Source organism: Crocuta crocuta, unplaced genomic scaffold, assembly GCF_008692635.1.
Source record: "Crocuta crocuta isolate KB4526 unplaced genomic scaffold, BGI_CrCroc_1.0 scaffold458, whole genome shotgun sequence".
NCBI lineage: Eukaryota > Metazoa > Chordata > Mammalia > Carnivora > Hyaenidae > Crocuta > Crocuta crocuta.
The window spans coordinates 284,689-303,249 of NW_027531908.1; the positions used below are offsets into that span (position 1 = coordinate 284,689).

Sequence of the window (18,561 nt, forward strand, 5' to 3'; positions counted from 1 at the left end):
GGGGGGGGGGGCAGGCGAGAAGCCAACCAGTCTGAGGCTGCCGGCTGGTGGGGCCTCCTTATCTGGGACCCACTGGGGTGTGAGGGCATCTCATTTATTCCCGAGAGCGGAGAGGGTGCTGGTGGAGGCCTGGCTGGTGCCGAGGGGGGGGTGGGGAAGGGTCCGCAAGCCTGCAAGTCTGGGAGGCAGATTTCCCGCCTTTGGGAGCCGCATTAATGGCCGAATCATACATCCTGGGCCCCGAGGGCAGGGCTGATGCTGGCCCAGGAGGGAGATGCGGTGTGGACGTCTGATATGGTTGGAAACGTGGCATTTGGGGCGGGCTTGTTGGGGAGGAGGGGCTGAAAGCTCAGCCTACACCCAGGGGTCCTGCTTGCTTCCGCTGGGTGGCAGTTCAAGCGAGGGGCAGGCAGGGCGTGGGGGCTGGGGTGACTCCAGCTGGAGGGAAGGAGGGTGAGTTGGGTTTGGGATAAGGTGAATTTCAGGGCAAGAGTCCAGGAGGTCATGGGAGAAAGTCGCTGGGAAGATGGTGCTTCATCTCACCCCTCCAGCCTCAGTTTACCTCCTGGTCCTTTCCTCGCAGGGCGAATGGAATCTGCAGCCCCTTCCTGAGATTGTCCCCAAGCTAGAAAAGCCCAGCCGTCACTGCCCAGCCAGCCAGGGGCAGGGCCCCTCCGGCCTCACCGTGGTCAGCATCGGCGGGGGCAGAGATTGAGTGGGGGACGGTCTCTCGCTCCCAGCTTGGCGCCGTGGCTGCGGAATCACACCAGCTCTGTGCACCCCCACTCTTTGAAGACCCCCCGCGGGACAGCTCTGTGTGCCCAGGATGAATGGGCAGGGCCAGCCCCTGCCTGAGACCACGGTCCATTCTAGCGTTTGCCCCTCAAGGACCCCCCTGCATGGCCGAGAGGGTCCTGTGAGAGTCCCTTTGACCCACCTGGGACTGGGGCGACCAAGGCCTTCTCTGCACTCCCCTGGGTGGCCCAGAGCCCCACCTACCGCACTGGGAGGGGCTGGTCCTAGCTGCGGGGCAGACCCCCCCACAGCCCCCCGTGTCCCCAGCCCCCAGCGACGGCGATCTGTGTTGGTGCATTGGGTACATGTGCTACTTAAACATTTCCCTGCAGAGCGGCTCGTTTGTCACAGTGGGCGTCTTCCCTGCCACGGAGGCAGGACAGCCACTTAGCTAGTTAGAGATTTGCCTGGGGAGGCTGCTCTCAGCAGGGTAAACAGATATTTTCGCCCACCTAAAGGGAAACGCTAACAAGCATCACTAGCCCTGAAGGGTGAGTTGGCAGAGACCCAGACGAGGAGCTGGGTGCCAGCCCCTCGGGGAAGCGGTGCCATCAGCCCCGCGGCTCTCCTCGGAGGCGGTGGGGCAGGTGCCTAACAGACTGGGCTCCGGAGCCAGGCCCGCTCTGTGTGGGCTTGGGTGGGCCATTCCACCTCCCTGACCCTCAGTCTCCGCATCCAGAAAATGGGGCCAATGCCGTTGGGTGAACGAGACCATGAAGCTCACATGTGGGCCGGCGCCCGGGGACGTCTAACACAGGGTGGCGTGGCGCCGCCCCCTGGGAGGGGCCTTGTCTGAGCCTCCTTTCCGCGTGGGCGCTCTGCCCCACGCGTCCTGGGTCAGTCTCCACCTTCGTCCCCTCTGCGCTGCCTCCCGTTTAAGGCCACGTTTGGCCCCTTGCCGGTCTCTGCAGGGAGGGACGGATTTGGCCAGTTCAGCAGAACGCCGCACAGCCTCCAGGGGAGCGGGAGGGTGATGGATGGGCCTCCCCGTGCTCCTTGCTCAAAACCCGGCAGCTAAGCGGCTGCCTCTCCTTCTGAGCCACTTCATTATAGACAAATGGGCCCAGACGCTCTGCAGTGCGTCGTATAAATCACGGCTTCCCGCGCCGTAAGTCACGGGCACGGTCACTGCAAAGTGCCAGCCCGACAGAGGCTGGGGAGCCGGCCGGCCCTCCGTCATCTTTATGGCCTGGGAGGACATGTGGGGGAGCGGGGCGGGCCTCGGGAGGGGCCTGGCGCAGTGTCCTGCCCAACAAGGCCCCTTACCTCCGGCCGGCCGTGAGGACTGCCAGGCGGGACAAAGGTCCTGGTCAGCCGGGGACTGTGGGAGAGGCGCCAGGGGGACCCTCAGACGCGGCGAGCCTGCCTCACACCCACTGAGCCCTTCCTGGCCACCGTCACTTCATTCCTGAGCCCCTCGCCTCCCCAACACGGCACCTTCCCTCCCAATCTCCCCAGAGGAGAAGCGCCTCACCCAGGGTCCTGGGAGGATTAGTGGTGACAGGGAAACACACCCTTCCAGAACTTTCTGCCACCCAGATGCCAGCCCCTCCCCCCACCACTTCTCTCACTCTCGCCCTCTGGGGCTGGTCTTCCTCTTGCCCCTGGGACAGCCTGCGTGCTTCCTGCAGAGACCCCTGCGTGCACCCTGCCTCACCCCGCTCTAGCTGTAACAGCCCCCCCACGCCCCTGGATTATTGCATCCCTGCCCTTGCTAAGAGCTGCCCTGGTGTGCACTCTGGCTCTGTGCCAGCCCGTCCAGCAAACCCACAGCTTAGCTGTTTCTGCTCCCATCGACACAAAGGGAAACTGAGGCACAGAGCCCTACAGTTAGGTGCTGGGGTCACCCAGAGGGAGCCATGCAACCCGGCAGCCACCCTGGGTATGTCGACTAGACAGTCTGGCCTCTCCACCTCCCTTTCCTCAGGCCGTAGGCACCATCCCTGTGCCCTGTGAGGGCTCAGCAAGGGCGTCTGGGAGAACCGATTTATTACCTGAAAACAACCTGTCAGGGTGAGGGGTGCTACTGCGGCCCAAGTCCCTCGAGCGACCCTCCAGGCTCGTCTGAGCAGCCTGGTGGAGGAAGAGTGAGGGCCTCACAGCCTGCAGCCGGGGTTCCCATTCCTCTCTGCTGTGTGGCCTCGGGCAAGCTGCTTTCCCTCTCTGGGCCCGCCTCTCTTGCTGCCCATTGAGGAGCAGGGGCTGCTAGGGTGACATGAGCCATCGGCGGTGAAGCGCCCTGAGCTCCAGGCTGAGGTGTGCTCGCCCAGCATCCATGCTGAGAAGGGGTCTGGAGGGGGGGCGGGGGCGGGCATTCTCGGTCTGCAGGCTCCAGCCAGAGCGGGTGAGTGCCGGCCCCAGGACGCTCCAGGGCCGTGCTGCCCGGTGCTCAGCAAGCAGCCTCATGAGGCTATACGAGCATAATCTTCAATGAATTAAGATGATATAAAAGGGGACATTTGGGTTCTCAGTCACACCTGCCACATTTCAGTATATGTGCTGCCGAAGCGAGCACACACCTGCCACATTTCAAATGCTCCACAGCTACATGGGGCCGAGGCTGCAATGCTGCAGGTAGAGAGCATTTGCTCAGCACCAGCTGCCCCAGGGCTGTGCTGCCCCAGGCTGCGGTCCCAGATAGCACCGGCCTCCCAGAGCAGCCGGGGGCGGGAGGGAACGGGGAGCGGCTCAGCTGGTTCATCGGCAAAGAGCAGCTGGGCCACCGCAGGGGGGCCGGGATGGTCCACGGATGCATTTTGGCAGGATGGGTCTCGGGTCTCGAAGGCTAAGGATTGTCCTTCAGGCTCTGGAAGGTTGGGCTTCCTGCGCCCCGCACCACACAAAGCTTCAGCAGCACCCCCATGGTGACCAGCCGAATGTTCCCTTGGGCCCCGAATGCCCCTCAGGGACAGGCTCTGAGCACTCTCTGGCCCCCAGCTGCCAATGGCTGGCCTGGTCCCCGGCCCCCATCCATCCTGTTGTGCAGATGGAGAAACTACGTCCCAAGGATCCCAGGCGCCCCCACCTTCTCTCTGCTCCGCTGCAGCGCAAGCCGAAGCTTCTCCGGATCGCAAAGCACCCATCTCGCCCCCTCCAGCCCGTGTAACATGCACTGAAAACCACAAGCAGCCTCCTGGGGCACACGCCGTTCTATTTTCTCCACCCCCACCCCCCCGCCTCACGCACACACCCCGCGTTTCCCTGAATCTCCGGGAGGTTCTGGGATGGAAAGCAGCCTGCCGTGTCCCCTGAGTCCCAGGCCAGAACTTCTGTTTTTGTGGAAGATTCCTAATAGGGACTTGGGGAGCCATCAAGGGAAGATTCTGGACCGGAATCCAGGAAGCCCTCCCTCTGAGATTCGGAACTTCGGCAGGGGGTGCGTGGTGGCCCCCTTGACAACCTGACTTGAGTGGGCTGAGCAGGCCGCCCTCATCACATTTGCTCCTGAAGGTCTGGATCCAGAATGGACTCAGGACCATCACAGTTGTCCCCAAGGTGTCCTCGCTCCCCCACCCCCACCCCCATCCCTCCGGNGGAGGTGAGGAGGGGAGTCCCAGCAAAGGTCCCGAGGTGAGAGTGGGGAACAGGGCAGGGGGGAGGCCGGCGAGGCTGAGCAGGGTGGGCAGGGGCGGCGGGAGGCTGAGAGGCCAGAGAGGCTGCAGCAGGGAGGNAGGACCCGCTGCGAAGCCCCAGCCGGCGGCAGCCGAGGCCTGGTGCTGCGGCGCTCTGTGCCCCCACCCCTGTCCCGTGCCCGGCGCTGCGGCCCCCTCCCCAGTGGGAAATGAAAGCTTTGCCCTGGGCTTTGCTCCAGCTCCTTCCTCGCCATCTGAGAGACATGCGCTCCAGGAGGGGAGGAGGAAGAGGGGAGGGGCGGAGAGAGAGGAAAGGAGAGGGAGAGGGAGAGGGAGAGGGGAGGAAGACCCAAAGGCCGCAGTTGCTAAGGGATGCCTCAGTGCTCATGCAGGGTCACCAGGGGCCAGCAGGTCCAGGGGAGCCCGTTCTGGGGGGAGGGGGAGGGGACGGGCGGTGCCCAGGCCCAGGGGGCAGGCCAAGGGGCAGTCACCTCCCAGCCTGGCCTTTGGAGCCCTGGGTCAGAGAGGGGCTCCTGAGCCTGCGGGGCATTTAGCGGGGGGGCGCTCTAACTTGGAGCCTGAAGGACAAGGCTGGGAGCGTTCTGAGGCCCTCTGCCGCCACAGCCCGGAGCCCTCCTTCCGCAGCCTGTGGCTGACACGTGGGGTGACGGGGGGCCCTGCGGCGGCAGCAGCGGCCACACTCTGCCAAGCCCTTCGCGCCACGCAGCCCTTCACGGTCTGCCCCTCCCACTCGCAACCCAGGCGAGGGCCATCAGAGGAGTGAGGCTCCCACCAGGCTCCCAGGGCTCCCGGTGACCCAGAGCCACATGGCTTCGCCACCCACCACCCCGACAGTGACAGTGACAGCGACATGGGAGCCTTGGGCAAGCCTCTCATGGTGGGGAGGGGGGGCTGAGATGAGCACTCAGGCCCCATCTGGGCTAGACGGTGTTCCCACCGGAGCAAGGAGGGTCCTCAGCAGGCAGGAGCCCCAGCGGGGGTGTCCCCAAGCTGAGGCAGAGTGGGGAGCATGACTCTGACCCCCCTCCCCACCACTTCCCATTTGCAAATGGGACGGTTGAGGCCCAGATGAGGTATGACCCTGGCCCTGGTCACATGGTGGGTCAGGCCCACCCCAGGACCTTAGCACATGATGGGCTCCTTGTCCACAATCACTTTGGGTGTGATTCTCGTGTGTCTCTTACCGTAGCGCTTCCTTGTCCCTTCTGTTTGCCATGCTGGAGGGGGGAGGTGACATGGGAGACCCAGGACGGAGCGGGCTGGGAGGCACCTGGGCATTCCACTGCCAAGGCCCTTGATCCTCACTGGGGAGGCGGGCACCTCATCCCTGCCAGCCGGGCTCTTCCCCACTCACCCCTGGAAGACCAGAGGCGGCGGGCTGGCCACCTGACGCACCTGGGCCGTGTCTGGCAGCCCAGTGCAGCCCTCCTGACAGGCAGGAGCCAACAGGACCGGCGTGTGCGCAGGGGCCGCCCGCCTGCCCTGCGGAGGGCACGGTGCCCCCCGGGGCCTCGAGCTCCAGGGGCCCCTCCCCACAACCCCTGGCAGGCACTGCTCAGCCAGCTGAGGGCCATGGTGTCGTCCACGAAAACCTTTGACACCGGGTGGGGCGACAGGTGCCTAGACTGGGGGTGACAGAGGATGGGTCCCGGGGCCCCGGTGTGGGGACACACTCACCCTGCCCTAGGCCGCCGAGGCAGCACGGCCGGGGCTGCCCCCCACCCGGCTTCCTGCAGCTGGCTGGTGGCAGAGCTGGGAGGTGGCTCCCTGGACTCTCCCACGGTGTGACCCGATGCTCGGTGCCCTTTCCGGAGGGGCCGGTCATTTCTCCCCGGCAGAGAAGCAAACATGCCAACAGCGAGGGCTCGTGCCAAAGCTCCTGTCTCCGAGCTCAGCCCCTGAGGGAGGGGTCAGATGGGAACCTGGAGCCGCCCTCCATCCTCACGCTTAGCCTCCCCCTACGCAGGACAGACTGTGGGGGAAACATGTACCCCAGCCCAACCCAGGGCTCTGGGGCCAAACCGCGGAGCCTGGGGAAGCAGGCCAGGCCATCTGGGAAGGTGTCTCCCCTCCTGTGCGTTTCTGGCCCCTCGGGGTCCACTCGGCTTCCCCCAGACTCTCCCACGGGGGCGAGGGGCCAGACCTGCCTGTGAGCTGGGAGGCCACAGGTTTCCAGGTTTCTGCCAGAGGCGTGCAAAACCCAGAGGCGCAAGCTTCCCGGCCTGTGGCCTGGCGCGGGGGGCGGGGGCCACAAAGCTTTCCAAAGGCTCCATGTGAGACCCAAGCGTCTTCCCAATAAAGCTTCGGCTTTATTGACCTGACCTGTGCAGCAGCCAGGGCCCGCCCGGGACTGCCCCGGCCCCAGTCACCGTGTGGTTTCCTGCGAGCGTCTGTGGGAGCCGCGCCCTCCGTGTCCCCTGCACATCTGTCACCTTCTGCTCCCCAGAGCCAGGCACGCCTGGGCAAGGTCTCCTGTGCAGCCCCGGGCTGCCTGGTGGGCATCGGAATCTTGGGGGCAGCTAGAGAGGTGATGGGGGTCCTGGCACAGGGGCACGGGGTGGGACAGACACTCATCCGGGCCAGGGAGGCAGGGAGGAGGGCCACACAGGCAGATGCTAGAGAGTTCTGAAGGCCCAGAGACGGGGTGCAGGGGAGTCACCCCTTTTAAGCCCCTGTGCAAGGTCCTTCTCCGGGGCCACCAGTGGAGAGATAGGAGGGAACGTCCCAATCAAAAAGTAAGGCCACAGGCCACAGGCAGGAGGGGTCTGTCAGGTTCTCATCCGGCAGCACGCCGCTCCATCACAGACCTAGAGGACGATGTGCTCTTGGGGAAATCGAGGCAGAAGGTGGGGCTTCTGCATGGGTGAGGGAGGGCACCGGTGTGAGACCCACCCCTCCCAGCCCCTGCTTCTGCTCACTTCTTTCAAGAGCTGGGAGGGCCCAGAACGCTTTCCCGCGTGAAAAACAGGTTAAGGCAGGAAGAGCTTGCTTCCTAGATTCCCTCCTCTGCCAACCTCTGGGAAATGGACCATCGTGCCCAATGGCCTGGCCGGCCTGATTTGACCGCAGGGATGGAGCCAAGCTGGCACCCCTGCTCTGGGCCTTTGCTACCGTGCCCGAGGCAGACAGTGCTAATCAGTCCTCACTCTGCCCCTAATTCTGGATGCACCCGGAATTCTCCAGCGGTGCTCTGTTCTGGACAGTCCTCTGGTCATCAGGCCTGGGGAACCCGGCGGATCTCTTTGCCTCCCTGCTTTTATACTGGGCTTACTAGGGGTTAACGACGCACCTTCTCGGAAGCTTCTAGAGGGCCACATGTTACGCTCCCTGAGCCCGAGAACTTGCAGGTTTGTTTTGGGGGGTAGGGGTGGACGGGCCTTCTGGGGCCGTTAGTGTCTGTTTTGGGGGGTAGCAGAGCTGCACTATGGGGGCGGGGAGGACCCCGATCTGGCTGGGGTCCGGGTCCTGGGCCAGGGCGGCGGGCCCCGTGGGGAAGGTCAGCGAGGGACGGAGCAGCCGCTGGCCTCCTGACGCACCGAGGCTCTGTCCCGCGGGGGCATCAATAGATTCCCTTCACCCTCCTGTTGTCAGGGTCGAAGGGAGACTTCAGATGAGCCCGGGCAGGGTGCGCCACGCCCATGCGCTCCAGAGCGTAGTCCCCGCTCTGCACGAAGTCCAGCGAGACCTGTCACAGAGCACGAGGGGTGCAGGTCAGCCGCTCCCCGCGGGTGCTGGGCTCCCATCTCCCTGCCTCCCGGAGCGGGGCTCGGCCTCCCTGCCTCCCTGCGGGCAAACCCATCTTTGGGCCACGGGCCCTTCTCCGAACCCAGGAGCTGCCCTGAGCCCGCAGGCGCCCTGAGGTGGACTTGACACCCCGGGGCCGCAGCAGAGCCGGGGTCTGGCAGCCCGTGGGGACACCTCCAGCTGCAGAAACTGCGGGTCCCTGGGACACCGGGGAGCAGGAAAAAGACCGTGTGCCTGGCCCCGGGCACGCTGGCCCCGCGTGGGGATCCTGCGCTCTTGGTACGGGGCCACCCCCAGGGCCGTGGACAAGGCATCGGGGGCTCTGTTCTTAGAGGTCTCTCCTCTGCCAGCAACACAGGACAGGGAGCCCGGGTCCCAGGACCCCCACAAGCCCAGGGGGGGAGCCCCCGCCCAGGCCTACATGGCGGGCCCAGCGCGTCCCCTGCACCCCTGCCTGGGCCGGTCTGACTCACACCCGCCTCCTCCTTGCTGATCCTTCCAAGAGGCTCTCCCTCTGGAGCCTCTGGTGGGAGGGAGGGGGCTGCAGCCTGGGGTCCCCCGAGGGCTGGGTGGGCGTCCCAGCCCCCACGGTCAGAGCCTTGCAGGGCCTCAGTTTCCCGGCTGTCACAGGGCCGGTGCAGGCCTCCGGGGAGGCGGGCGGGCACGGGCATAGAGGTGCTAGGACAGCGAGTCCTCCCGCGGCTCAGTCTCGCCACAGCCCCCAGCCCATGCCGCTGTCACCCTGTGGCCAGACTCCGGCAAGAGCTCGTCCCGGGCGCCGACCCCTGCAGGCCCTCGATGGGCCTGTTCCCTGCCCCTCCCCCACCCCCTGCCACTGTGCAGGGACGGGCTGGGCTCAGTGGGGGTCACTGGGGTTTATAAATGGTCATGTGGCAAAATGCGTCCATGCAGGCACGTGTCCATGTGTGAGTACACGTGTGTGTACGTGTGTGTGCACTGCTGTACGTGCACACAGATGTTGGCACGCATGTGCACCCCACAGAGGGGGCACACGTGCGACGAGGAAAGAGAGGAGAGGAACGTGCTCTCGGGAGGGCCCGGGTCCAGGCCTCCGCTCTCCCTGGCATCCACCCCAGGCTCGAGGTTTGGGTCTCTGGCTCCCGGAGCAGAGGGCGTTAGCCCTGGCCCAGACCCTCTTTATGACCAAGAGAAGCTCCCAAAAGCCAGATTCTTTCAGAAAGAAAATACAGAAATAGCGCTGACCCCTCCCAGAGACACGGCCCCATCAACCGTGACCTCGTCACGTGCAGGGGTGCAGGGGTACGGGCGGCGCTGGGGCACCGACAGGGAGCCTGGCGAGGAACCGGGCTTCCCCTGGCAGAGCTGGGGCGGGGCGGGCTTACCGACTGGCCGCTCGGGTTCCGGATGTAGCCGTAGGCGATGGTCTTGTCAATGGCGAAGCCGAAGTCAGCCCTCCGGATGTGGCCGACCACTTGGCCGTTTCTCCAGATGGCCTCCAGGCCGAACATGGGCACTTTTCTGGAAGAAGCAAGAGAGAGATGGGGACCCGCACGCCGGGGCCTGGCGCCACTCCACGGCCTGCCTGGGACTCTGGTGCCAGCCTAGCGCCTGGCCCCAGGTCGCCGGGCACCGCGTCCGAGCAGATGAATGAAGGAGCAGAAAAGACCAGCGCCTGGCCCCGACTTCGCGTCTGCAAGGACAGACCCCGGTGTCTGGGAACAGCCCCTCTTTTAACCTGCTTTCCGTTCTCTTCTGAGTAAGCCTGTTGCCCCAAGGCTGGTTTTACTGTGTTCTCTCCACAGTACGACACATCATCTATCAAAAGGACTTTTGTTTAGTACGCGCAAGGGACGCATGCAGGCTATAAAATTTCAGACGAGAAAACACAGAGATTAAACTACAATTACGGATGCGCCAGCATCCGGAAGTAACTGGCAAGTTTTAGTGCAAATCTCTGCAGACTTGCCCGCTGGGTGTTTTATCCGTGGTGTTTAAATGATGGGCACCATCATCCAGAGCCTTATGGTGCCCAGGGCCAGGAGCCCCCTGGGAGGGGGGGGGGGAGGNGACCTGGAGCCAAGGCATGGGGACGGGGGGAGGGGGCCTCTGGCTCTGGGCCCCCCGCGAATGAGGGAGGGAGGCAGGAGAGACGGCGGTTCCGGGACAAATCCCTGCCCTTTCGTGCCACCCAGGCCTGTGGGGTGCGTGTGCTTTGCATGTGAGAAAACAGGCTGGGGTGGGGGGGACTGCGGCCCCGCACAGGGCCCAGGGCGAAGTGGCCGCGCCCTGCCCCTCCACAGCCCGCGTCCCGGCCCTGGCCTTCCTCGGGACCGGGGCCGCCCTGGCTGCCGCACGCGGTGGACTTGGCGGCCCTGTGAGGCCCGTGGGCTGGGGCGGGCGCATCCGAGGCCCCGGGAACCACACAGGCATCAGGCGGTCTGCAGGTGCTTCCTGGGGGGCCGGGGGCCGGAGGGGCTCCACTGGGCCCTGCTCCGTCTGCACCCCCACACTGGAGCCCGAGCTGCTCCCCGGCAGGCGGGCAGGCAGCGTACGGGGGGCCCAGCTTGGAGCCGAGCGGGAAGCGGCAGGGTGATGGCAAGCCACGCTCAGCTCCCTCTCTGCCCCCCGCGCCCCTCCCCGCCATGGCTGTTGACACTCCCGTTGATGGCTCCAGAAACCTGGGAGAGTGGCTCCGTTTGGGGGGGCCTGTCAGCTGCAAATCAGCAAAGCTCAGCCGCAGGCCTGGAGACCGTTGCCACTCAGATTCCCGCGAAGACGCGGCGGTACTGACACCAGCCTGGTCCTGTCATTTCAGAGTCACCCCCCTGCCCAGGTGGAATCCAGGGACAGACCGGCCAGATCCTGAGGACACAACTGAACCACCTGCTCAAAGCCAGCCCTCCCGGGCTACCCTGTCCTTGACACCCCCGTTCTCCAAGTGGGGCTGGTGGCTGCAGCCTGGCCTTCCCTCCGCCATCTGTCTTGGGGGGGATTTAACGGGAACGTAGTGAGGGGTCACCACGTGGTGACCTCAGTCTGTATCCACCCTCAGGATGCAGTCTGGCGGCGCCTTGGTCTTTTGCCCCCATCCCCACCCCCGCCGTCCCCTCAGGCCCAGCCGACCCTGCCCTACTGGATGGACTGACGGACGGATGGATGCAGGACCACGGGCTACTCACTCATCCACCGTGAAGCACACCAGACGCCGGCGGAGGCCCTCGGCCCGCTGCTTCTCCAGGGCCTCGCGCCCCAGGAAGGGGACGGCAGACTTGAGCTTGCAGGTGAAGGCCAAGCCCGCTTCCAGGGGACTGTCGTCTGGGCGCAGGTCGGCGTGCCAGTGCCGGTAGCCTGTGGGGCAGAGACCCCGGGGTCAGTGCCCAGCAGCAGATGCCCCTTCCAGCCTTTGCCCTGCGGGCTGAGACGCCAGGGAGGGACCTGAGCAGCCCTGCCCTCACAGTCCTCAAACCTCCCGGTTTGCACCCCGTCCAAACCCAGCTCCGGCCGCACCCCCACAAACCCGGGCAAGCCCCCTCCCCCTCCCCCTCCAAGTACTGCCATCAGGGACCCAAGCGCCATCCATCGCCAGGCCTTCATGTAAGACATGGNCAGCTCACTGGCGCTGTGTGGCCCCTGCACACACCTTTCTCGATGCTCAGGGAGTCGATGGCCCGGTACCCGGCGTTGACGAGGCCGTGCTTGGTGCCCGCAGCCATCACAGCCTGGTACACGGGCACGCAGGCCAGCCTGGGCACATGCAGCTCCCAGCCCAGCTCCCCCACGAAGGAGAGCCTCATGGCCCGCACCTGGGGGCACAAGGCACGGCTCAGACCCAGGCTAGGGCCCGGCGACCCAGGTCAAGTTCCTACGGTCACCATTCTCATTAGATGGCCCTGGGCCCAGGCCACCCACCACCCAGGGAGGGGGTCTCCAAGGACAGAGCTCCAGACTGCTCTGGAACTCTTTAAGGAGAAGAAGGGGTGTCAAGGCCGGGAGCAGGAGGAGATGGACACAGGGCTCCCAGGACTCAACTCCTCTAAGTCACTGTGCACGCGCCCAGGGCAGCCGTACCAAGTGACCACAGACTGGGGACTTGGAACGGCAGAGGGGTGTCCTCTCCCAGCTCTGGGGGCTCGACGCCCCAAATCGAGGTGTCATACTCTGTGCTGCCCCAGAATCTCTGGGAGAGGGTCCTTCCTGCCTCCTCCAGCTTCTGGTGGCCACAGGTGGTCCTAGGCTGCAGTCACATCCCTCCAATCTCTGGCCCAGGGCTTCTCCTCTGTGTCTTCTCTGCTTTGGTCTCTTAGCAGGACACTTGTCATTGGAGTCAGGAGCCACCCTGATCCTCGATGATCCTGTCCGAGTCACACCGTCAAAGACACTTCCAACTAAGGCCAGAGTCAGGGTCTGGGTGGGGGGCTAGCACGCAGACATCTGTTTTGGAGGCCACCATGCAATCACCACACGACCTTTGGCAAGTCTCCTGGCCTCCCTCTGGCCCCAGTTTCCTCATCTGTAAATGGGATCAGGAGCCTGGCTCTGTCTTTTTTAAGAAGGTCTGGGGCACCCAGGGGGCTCAGTTGGTTCAGCATCCGACTTCGGCTCAGGTCATGATCTCGCGGTTCGTGGGTTCGAGCCCCGCGTCGGGCTCCGTGCTGACAGCTCAGAGCCTGGAGCCTGTTTTGGATTCTGTGTCTCCCTCTCTCTCTGCCCCTCCCCCGCTTGCACTCTGTCTCTCTCTGTCTCTCAAAAATAAACATCAAAAAATAAATAACTTAAAAAAAGAAAAGCAGCTCTGAGGTCTGTCTGTGAGGGGGAGTTGCTGGGAAGTTGGTGGCCCAGCCCACGGGTCACTGTGGCACACCAGTGGGTTCAGACGCCTCAAGGGGGCAGCAGACAGGCACTGAGTCCTCTCTGGGATTGCTCTCCAGCCTGGTCAGCCTTGGCCAGATGCTGGGCTCTGGAGGCACACATGGCCTTGCCCCCCAGGCCTGGGGCCTTCGAAGGACTGAGCCAGAAGCACCAGCCAGTTCTATGGCAATAACGGGGCTCAGGGTGAGCAAGTGCTGGGAAGGAAGGTGGGAGGGCCGGGCCGGGCTGGAAGGTTAGAGCTTCCTGCTGCAGACTGGCCTTCCAGAGGAGCAGGGGCCAGGGCACCGAGCTGGAGCAGGTGCGGAGGGGAGGGGAGGGAGAGAGGGGCGTGCAGTGGGGTTGGAAGGGCCTTGTCATCAGGCTGCAGACGTGTGTGAGGACCACTTCAGTGACAGCTGGGCCCCCAGCCCCTCGGAGACGACAGTGCTGTTGACAGAGTGTCCCTGGGCCACTTTCTGCACACACGTTCTGTCACTGGAGCCCTTCTCCCACGCAGTGGCGGAGACCGATGTAAATCACACCAGGGGATGATACAAAGACAGGGGCAGAGGCGCCCAGCCCGAGCACGCACTTCTCTGATGGGCTCCCAGGCTGGCGGCTGCGGGGCCACAACCAGCATCTCCCTGCCCGGTAGCCTGTGACCTGTCCTGTGCCGCTGGTTTGCTTGCACATCATTTACAACCCAGCCACGGGTGCCTGCTTCCCGGCCTTTGGGCAAATCCTTGAGCCCAGGGTGTCCCCAGGGGTAAGGCCTGAGCACTCAGCTCCAGGACCGTCCTTGTCACAACAGGGATGTCGAGGGTACAGTGAAGCACAGAGCTCACAGGGATGAAAGCGCTTACCCTGAGCTTGTGCAGCTCGGGCTGGACTGCTGTCTGCACAGGAGGGGGCGGAGGCCGCTCTCCCGAGCACAGACCCGGCTCCTTATAAACCTGATGCTTTAATCACATTGCTGCCGAGGGGCTGGATTCTGAAAGCTCTGGAAACAGTGAACATTTGCTCTGCATTGCCATTTGCCCGGGCCTCTCAAAAAACTCAAAACTGACACAGAAAATGTACTGTTGACATTTCCCTGCTTCCCCAGTGCAAGCCGTGGGCCCCTGACAAAGATCGCCTTGTCAACGGGGTTCTAATTTTAGACAGCCCATGGAGGAGCTTGGGGCTCAAAGCCAATCTCATTTTGAAACAGGAAAAATCATTTTTAAAGCTCACCCATTAATGGCCCAAGATTGCAAGTTCATGTCAGACACACATGGTCCCAGTTAAGTGAGAGGGTCAGGCTCTGGAGCTCTGTTTGACTTCACCAGTGGGAAGCCTCTTCCACAGCTCCCCCCACCCCTCCCCAGGCCAGGGACTGGCTGCCTGACTCTCTACTGCACCCTTGTGCTCAGGCCCAGCACACAGTAGGTCCTAAATAAATACTTCCCAAATGATAGAGGAAAACAGGGGCAGATGGACTTCTGTTTCTTGCAAATTGAGGGAAAGAGTGTGGGGAATTCTGGGTGCATTTCTAAGTTCACAGAATTGCTGGTTTTCTAGACTTCTTGCATTTGTTTCCACTGAAGCAGTGGATTTGGGGGGGGGTCCTCATTTCTTCTGAGCAGGGACATATAATAAAGAGAAAAAGCTAAAACTGAGGATACCTGGATCATGGGTTCTGGGTCAGCCAGGCCCATGTGGGTCAGCCTCTCCCTGTCTCACCCCCATCTAAAGAGGTCAGTGCTGCTGATCATCAAGTTCAGGGGAAGTCTGGTGCCTGGCACATAGTCATCTGCCAGTAAAGATTGGGCTGGACTGACTTCAAAAGCAAGCTCCAAATGGAGGCAATCCCCCTGCAAAACAGGGCCCTGCCCTCTTACAGGAACCACAGGCCCTAGACAAAGTGACAAAATCATGGAAGGTCATCAGGAAAGACCTTACATCAGGACCTTCTCTCACCCTAAGGACCCCCCAGGATACTGCTGGAATTTATAAACATGGGATACAAAATCAACATACAAAAACCAATGGCGGTTTTATACCTTAACAATGAAAAATCCAAAAAGGAAACTTTTTAAAAATTCCATTCATAACAGTATCAAGAAGAACAAAATACTTAAAAAGAAACCTAACTTTGGAGGTAAAAGGCATCTACACTGAAGACTACCAAGCTTTGCTGAAAGAAATGAAAGAAGATAATAAAGGGGAAGACATCCCATGTTCATGGATTGGAAGGCAATCATCATGATATCAATACTACCCAAAGCGATGTACAGATTCCATGAATCCCTATCAAAATCCCAGGGACACGTTTTGCAGAAATAGAAAAATCCATCCTAGCATTCATATGGAATCTCAAGGGACCTCGAATAGCCAAAACAATCCTGAAAATGAACAGGGCTACAAAACTTGCAGTTGCTGATTTCAAAACTAACTACAAAGCTCCCATAATCAAAAACAGTGTGGCACTGGCATAAAATCAGACCACAGACCAATAAACCGATGGGACAGAAAAGAGAGCCCAGAAATCAGCCTTTGTGTATGTGGTCAAATGTTCCTCAGGAAGGCTGCCAGGACCACTCAATGGGGAAGAGACAGTCTCTTCAACAAACAGTCTTGGGAAAACTGGATCTTCACATGCAAAAGAATGAAGCTGGACCCTCATCTTCCACCATATATAAACATTAACTCAAGATGGATTAAAGACCTAAGAGTAAAACTGTAAAACTCCTAGGAGAAACAGTGGAAAGCTTCATGACATTGGACTTGGCAATGATTTCTTGGATATGACAGCAAAGGCACAGGCAACAAAAAGCAAAATTAGTCAAATGGGACCTACACTGAACATGAACACTTCTGTGCATCAAAGGAAACCTATGGGGTGGGAGAAAATATTTACAAATCATATCTGACAAGGGATTAATATCAAGCATACATAAAGAACTACCACTCAACACCAACAAAACAAATAACTAAGAAATGAGGACAGGACTTGAATAAATATTTCTCCCAAGATGGTATACAAATGACCAACAAGTATAATGAAAGGATGGTCATTATCACTAATCAATCATGAGGGAAATGCAAATCAAAACCATAGTGAGATATGACCTTGTACCCATTAGGATGGCTACTAGAAAATAAAATAAAAGAAACCAGAAAATAACCAGTGTTCGCAGGGATGTGGATAGATTTGAACCCTTAGGTTCAGATGCTAGGGAAAACAGTGCGGAGATTTCTTGAGAAATGAAAAATAGAGTGACCACGTGTCTGGCGATTCTGCTTCTGGGTACATACCCCAAAGAACTGAAGACAAGATATTGGATAGATATTTGCACACCCATGTTCACGGCAGCCCTAGTCACAACAGCCAAGAGGTGGAAGCAGCCTGAGTGTCCACTGACAGATGAGAAGATAAACAAAAGTGGGGTCTAGCCATATAATGGAACATTACTCAGCTAATAAAAGGAAGGAGATCTTGAAACCGGCTACAACACAGATGAACCTTGAGGACATTATGCTGCGTGAAGTAAGCCAGACACAAAAAGGCAAGCGCTATATGAGTCTGCCTCCATGGAATTAAAGTAGTCAAACTCCTAGAGACAGAAGGTAGCTGGTGGCTTCTAAGAACTGGGGGGAGGACAAGTCGGGGGTGTGGTGTAACGAATACAGAGTTTCAGTTTCACAAGATGAAAAATTTCTGGAAATCTGGTCTACAACAAGGTGAATACAGTTACTACTGCGGAACTATATGCTTAGAAAAGGTTAAAACGGTAAAAAACAAAACACCCTTTTCTTCATGGACGGGCACCTAACGTCCAGAGGGACTGGGTGACTTGCACTTTCTTACTGTTTTGGGTGCCAGGAGCGAGGAAGAGCTGCAGACGCGCATGCTGACAGGTCGATGAGGGGCCGGCCACCCACACAGCAGGCACCACGTGGCTAAGAGTGTGGGCTCGGGCTCAAACCTGAATCCCTAGGGGCACCTGGGCGGCTCAGTCAGTTGAGTTGATTTCCGCTCAGGTCATGATCTCACAATTTATGGGATCGAGCCCTGCCCCGCGTTGGGCTCAGTGCAGAGCATGGAGGTTGCTTCAGATTTTCTCCCTCTCCCTCTCTCTCTCTCCCCCTCTGCTCCTCTCCCCTCAAAATAAATGAATAAACTTAAAAATTTTTTAAATAAATAAATAAGCAAATAAAAAGTCCCCAGTGTTGCAAATCTGGTCATTGATGTCCCTCTGAGTCTCTTCTGTGAGCCCTGGATGGTAACAGTATGTCCTTCATTGGGGCGCCTGGGGGGCTCAGTCGGTTAAGCATCCGACTTCCGCTCAGGTCATGATCTTGAGGTTCGTAGGTTCTAGCTCCACGTCAGGCTCTGTGCTGACAGCTCAGAGCTTGGAGCCTGCTTTGATTCTGTGTCTCCCTCTCTCTCTGCTCCTCCCCCATTCGTGCTCTGTCTCTCTCTCAAAAATAAATAAGCAGTAAAAAAACCCCCACAAAACAGATGTCCTTCATAGGCTCATGGGAGCACTCAACAGAATCATCCCCATAAAACCCCAGGCAGGGTGCTCCCATTTTACAAAGAAGGAACCGGAGACTCAGGGGAGTTTGGTCACTTGCCCCAGGCCCACTGATGTCCCGGGAAATGTTTGACAATCGTCTCCCGGGGTGGGGAGGGGGGTGTTCTGTAGCAATGACCACTTTCCATGGTATAAATACTCCCCCCACGGCTGATCACGAGGAGGCGGCGGCACGGGGTCTCCACCTGAGTTTCTGAGTGTAGAGCACGTGTGGGTGCCATGAGAGCCACACCCCCTGCCCTAGACCGAATCACTTGAAGAGTTTCGGGTGGGAGCACTTCTGGAAAATTGTGGGAGCTTGGGTTTTAGCAAGATGTGATCTGGGAGCCTGACTGTCCGTACTCGGTGCATTACTGTGCTCCCGCCAGCCTTCCAGAGAGGTCGCGGGCAGCCGCCTCGGCTCAGATCAAAGGCCACACAGGTGCCCCGGGCAGGGGAGGCCATGTGGCTCTCATGGGACCCCCCCACCCCGACCCCGGGCATGTGCATCATCGGAGCAAGCCTGGAGCGTGCCTTTCTGGGGAGATGCCACAGGAGGGCTCCGGCAGTCGTGCCGGCAGACACAGGCCACTGTGTCCCACGTTTTCAGATCACATTAGCTTGTGGCAGTTTACAAGCTTCCAGGCATGTGGTTGTATAACAGCGCCCCCGACACGCCACGCACCTCCTCCAAACTCAGCCATCCCTTACATAAGTGAGGATTCCCAGGGGCCTGGAGACAGGTGTGGGCGGGGACCAGAGCAGGGGTGGCCCTCTGCGGGGTCTGGCACCCTGAACCCACAGGACAGGGGGAGAACATGCTGGTGATAGGTTCAAGGACCTTCGTTTTTCAACCCCCCATGGGGCTGCCGAGACCTCCTGGATCCTAACAAAGTTCTGCAAGGGGGACGTGCGATTTCTCCCGGTGGTCTGGTGCAGCAGGCGGGTATGCAGGGGTGGGGCGGCTCTGGCGATGGTGGTAGTGATGGTGAAGGTAAAGGTGGTGGAGGTGAGTACGGCAGTAAAGATAGTGGTGTCTG

The 18,561-nt window shown here is 60.5% G+C and overlaps 2 protein-coding genes across 3 annotated transcripts in view; one reads left to right on the plus strand and one right to left on the minus strand.

Moving 5' to 3' along the window:
* The window catches only part of DBH (dopamine beta-hydroxylase), a 19,865-nt gene extending 18,746 nt beyond the window's left edge, over positions 1–1,119 (plus strand). Inside the window, exon 12 of the mRNA XM_077774645.1 lies at positions 584–1,119. Coding sequence (XP_077630771.1) covers positions 584–715 — 132 coding nt within the window. The 3' untranslated portion in view covers positions 716–1,119. The remainder of the gene's footprint in view (positions 1–583) is intronic.
* A 5,558-nt stretch (positions 1,120–6,677) lies between these two features.
* SARDH (sarcosine dehydrogenase) overlaps positions 6,678–18,561 on the minus strand; it is a 57,772-nt gene continuing 45,888 nt past the window's right edge. For both annotated transcript variants that reach the window (XM_077774649.1, XM_077774650.1), the window contains 4 exons: positions 11,755–11,917; positions 11,294–11,462; positions 9,497–9,632; positions 6,678–8,073 (listed from right to left, as the gene is read on the minus strand). In XM_077774649.1, coding sequence (XP_077630775.1) covers positions 7,948–8,073; positions 9,497–9,632; positions 11,294–11,462; positions 11,755–11,917 — 594 coding nt within the window. In that variant the 3' untranslated portion in view covers positions 6,678–7,947. The remainder of the gene's footprint in view (positions 8,074–9,496; positions 9,633–11,293; positions 11,463–11,754; positions 11,918–18,561) is intronic.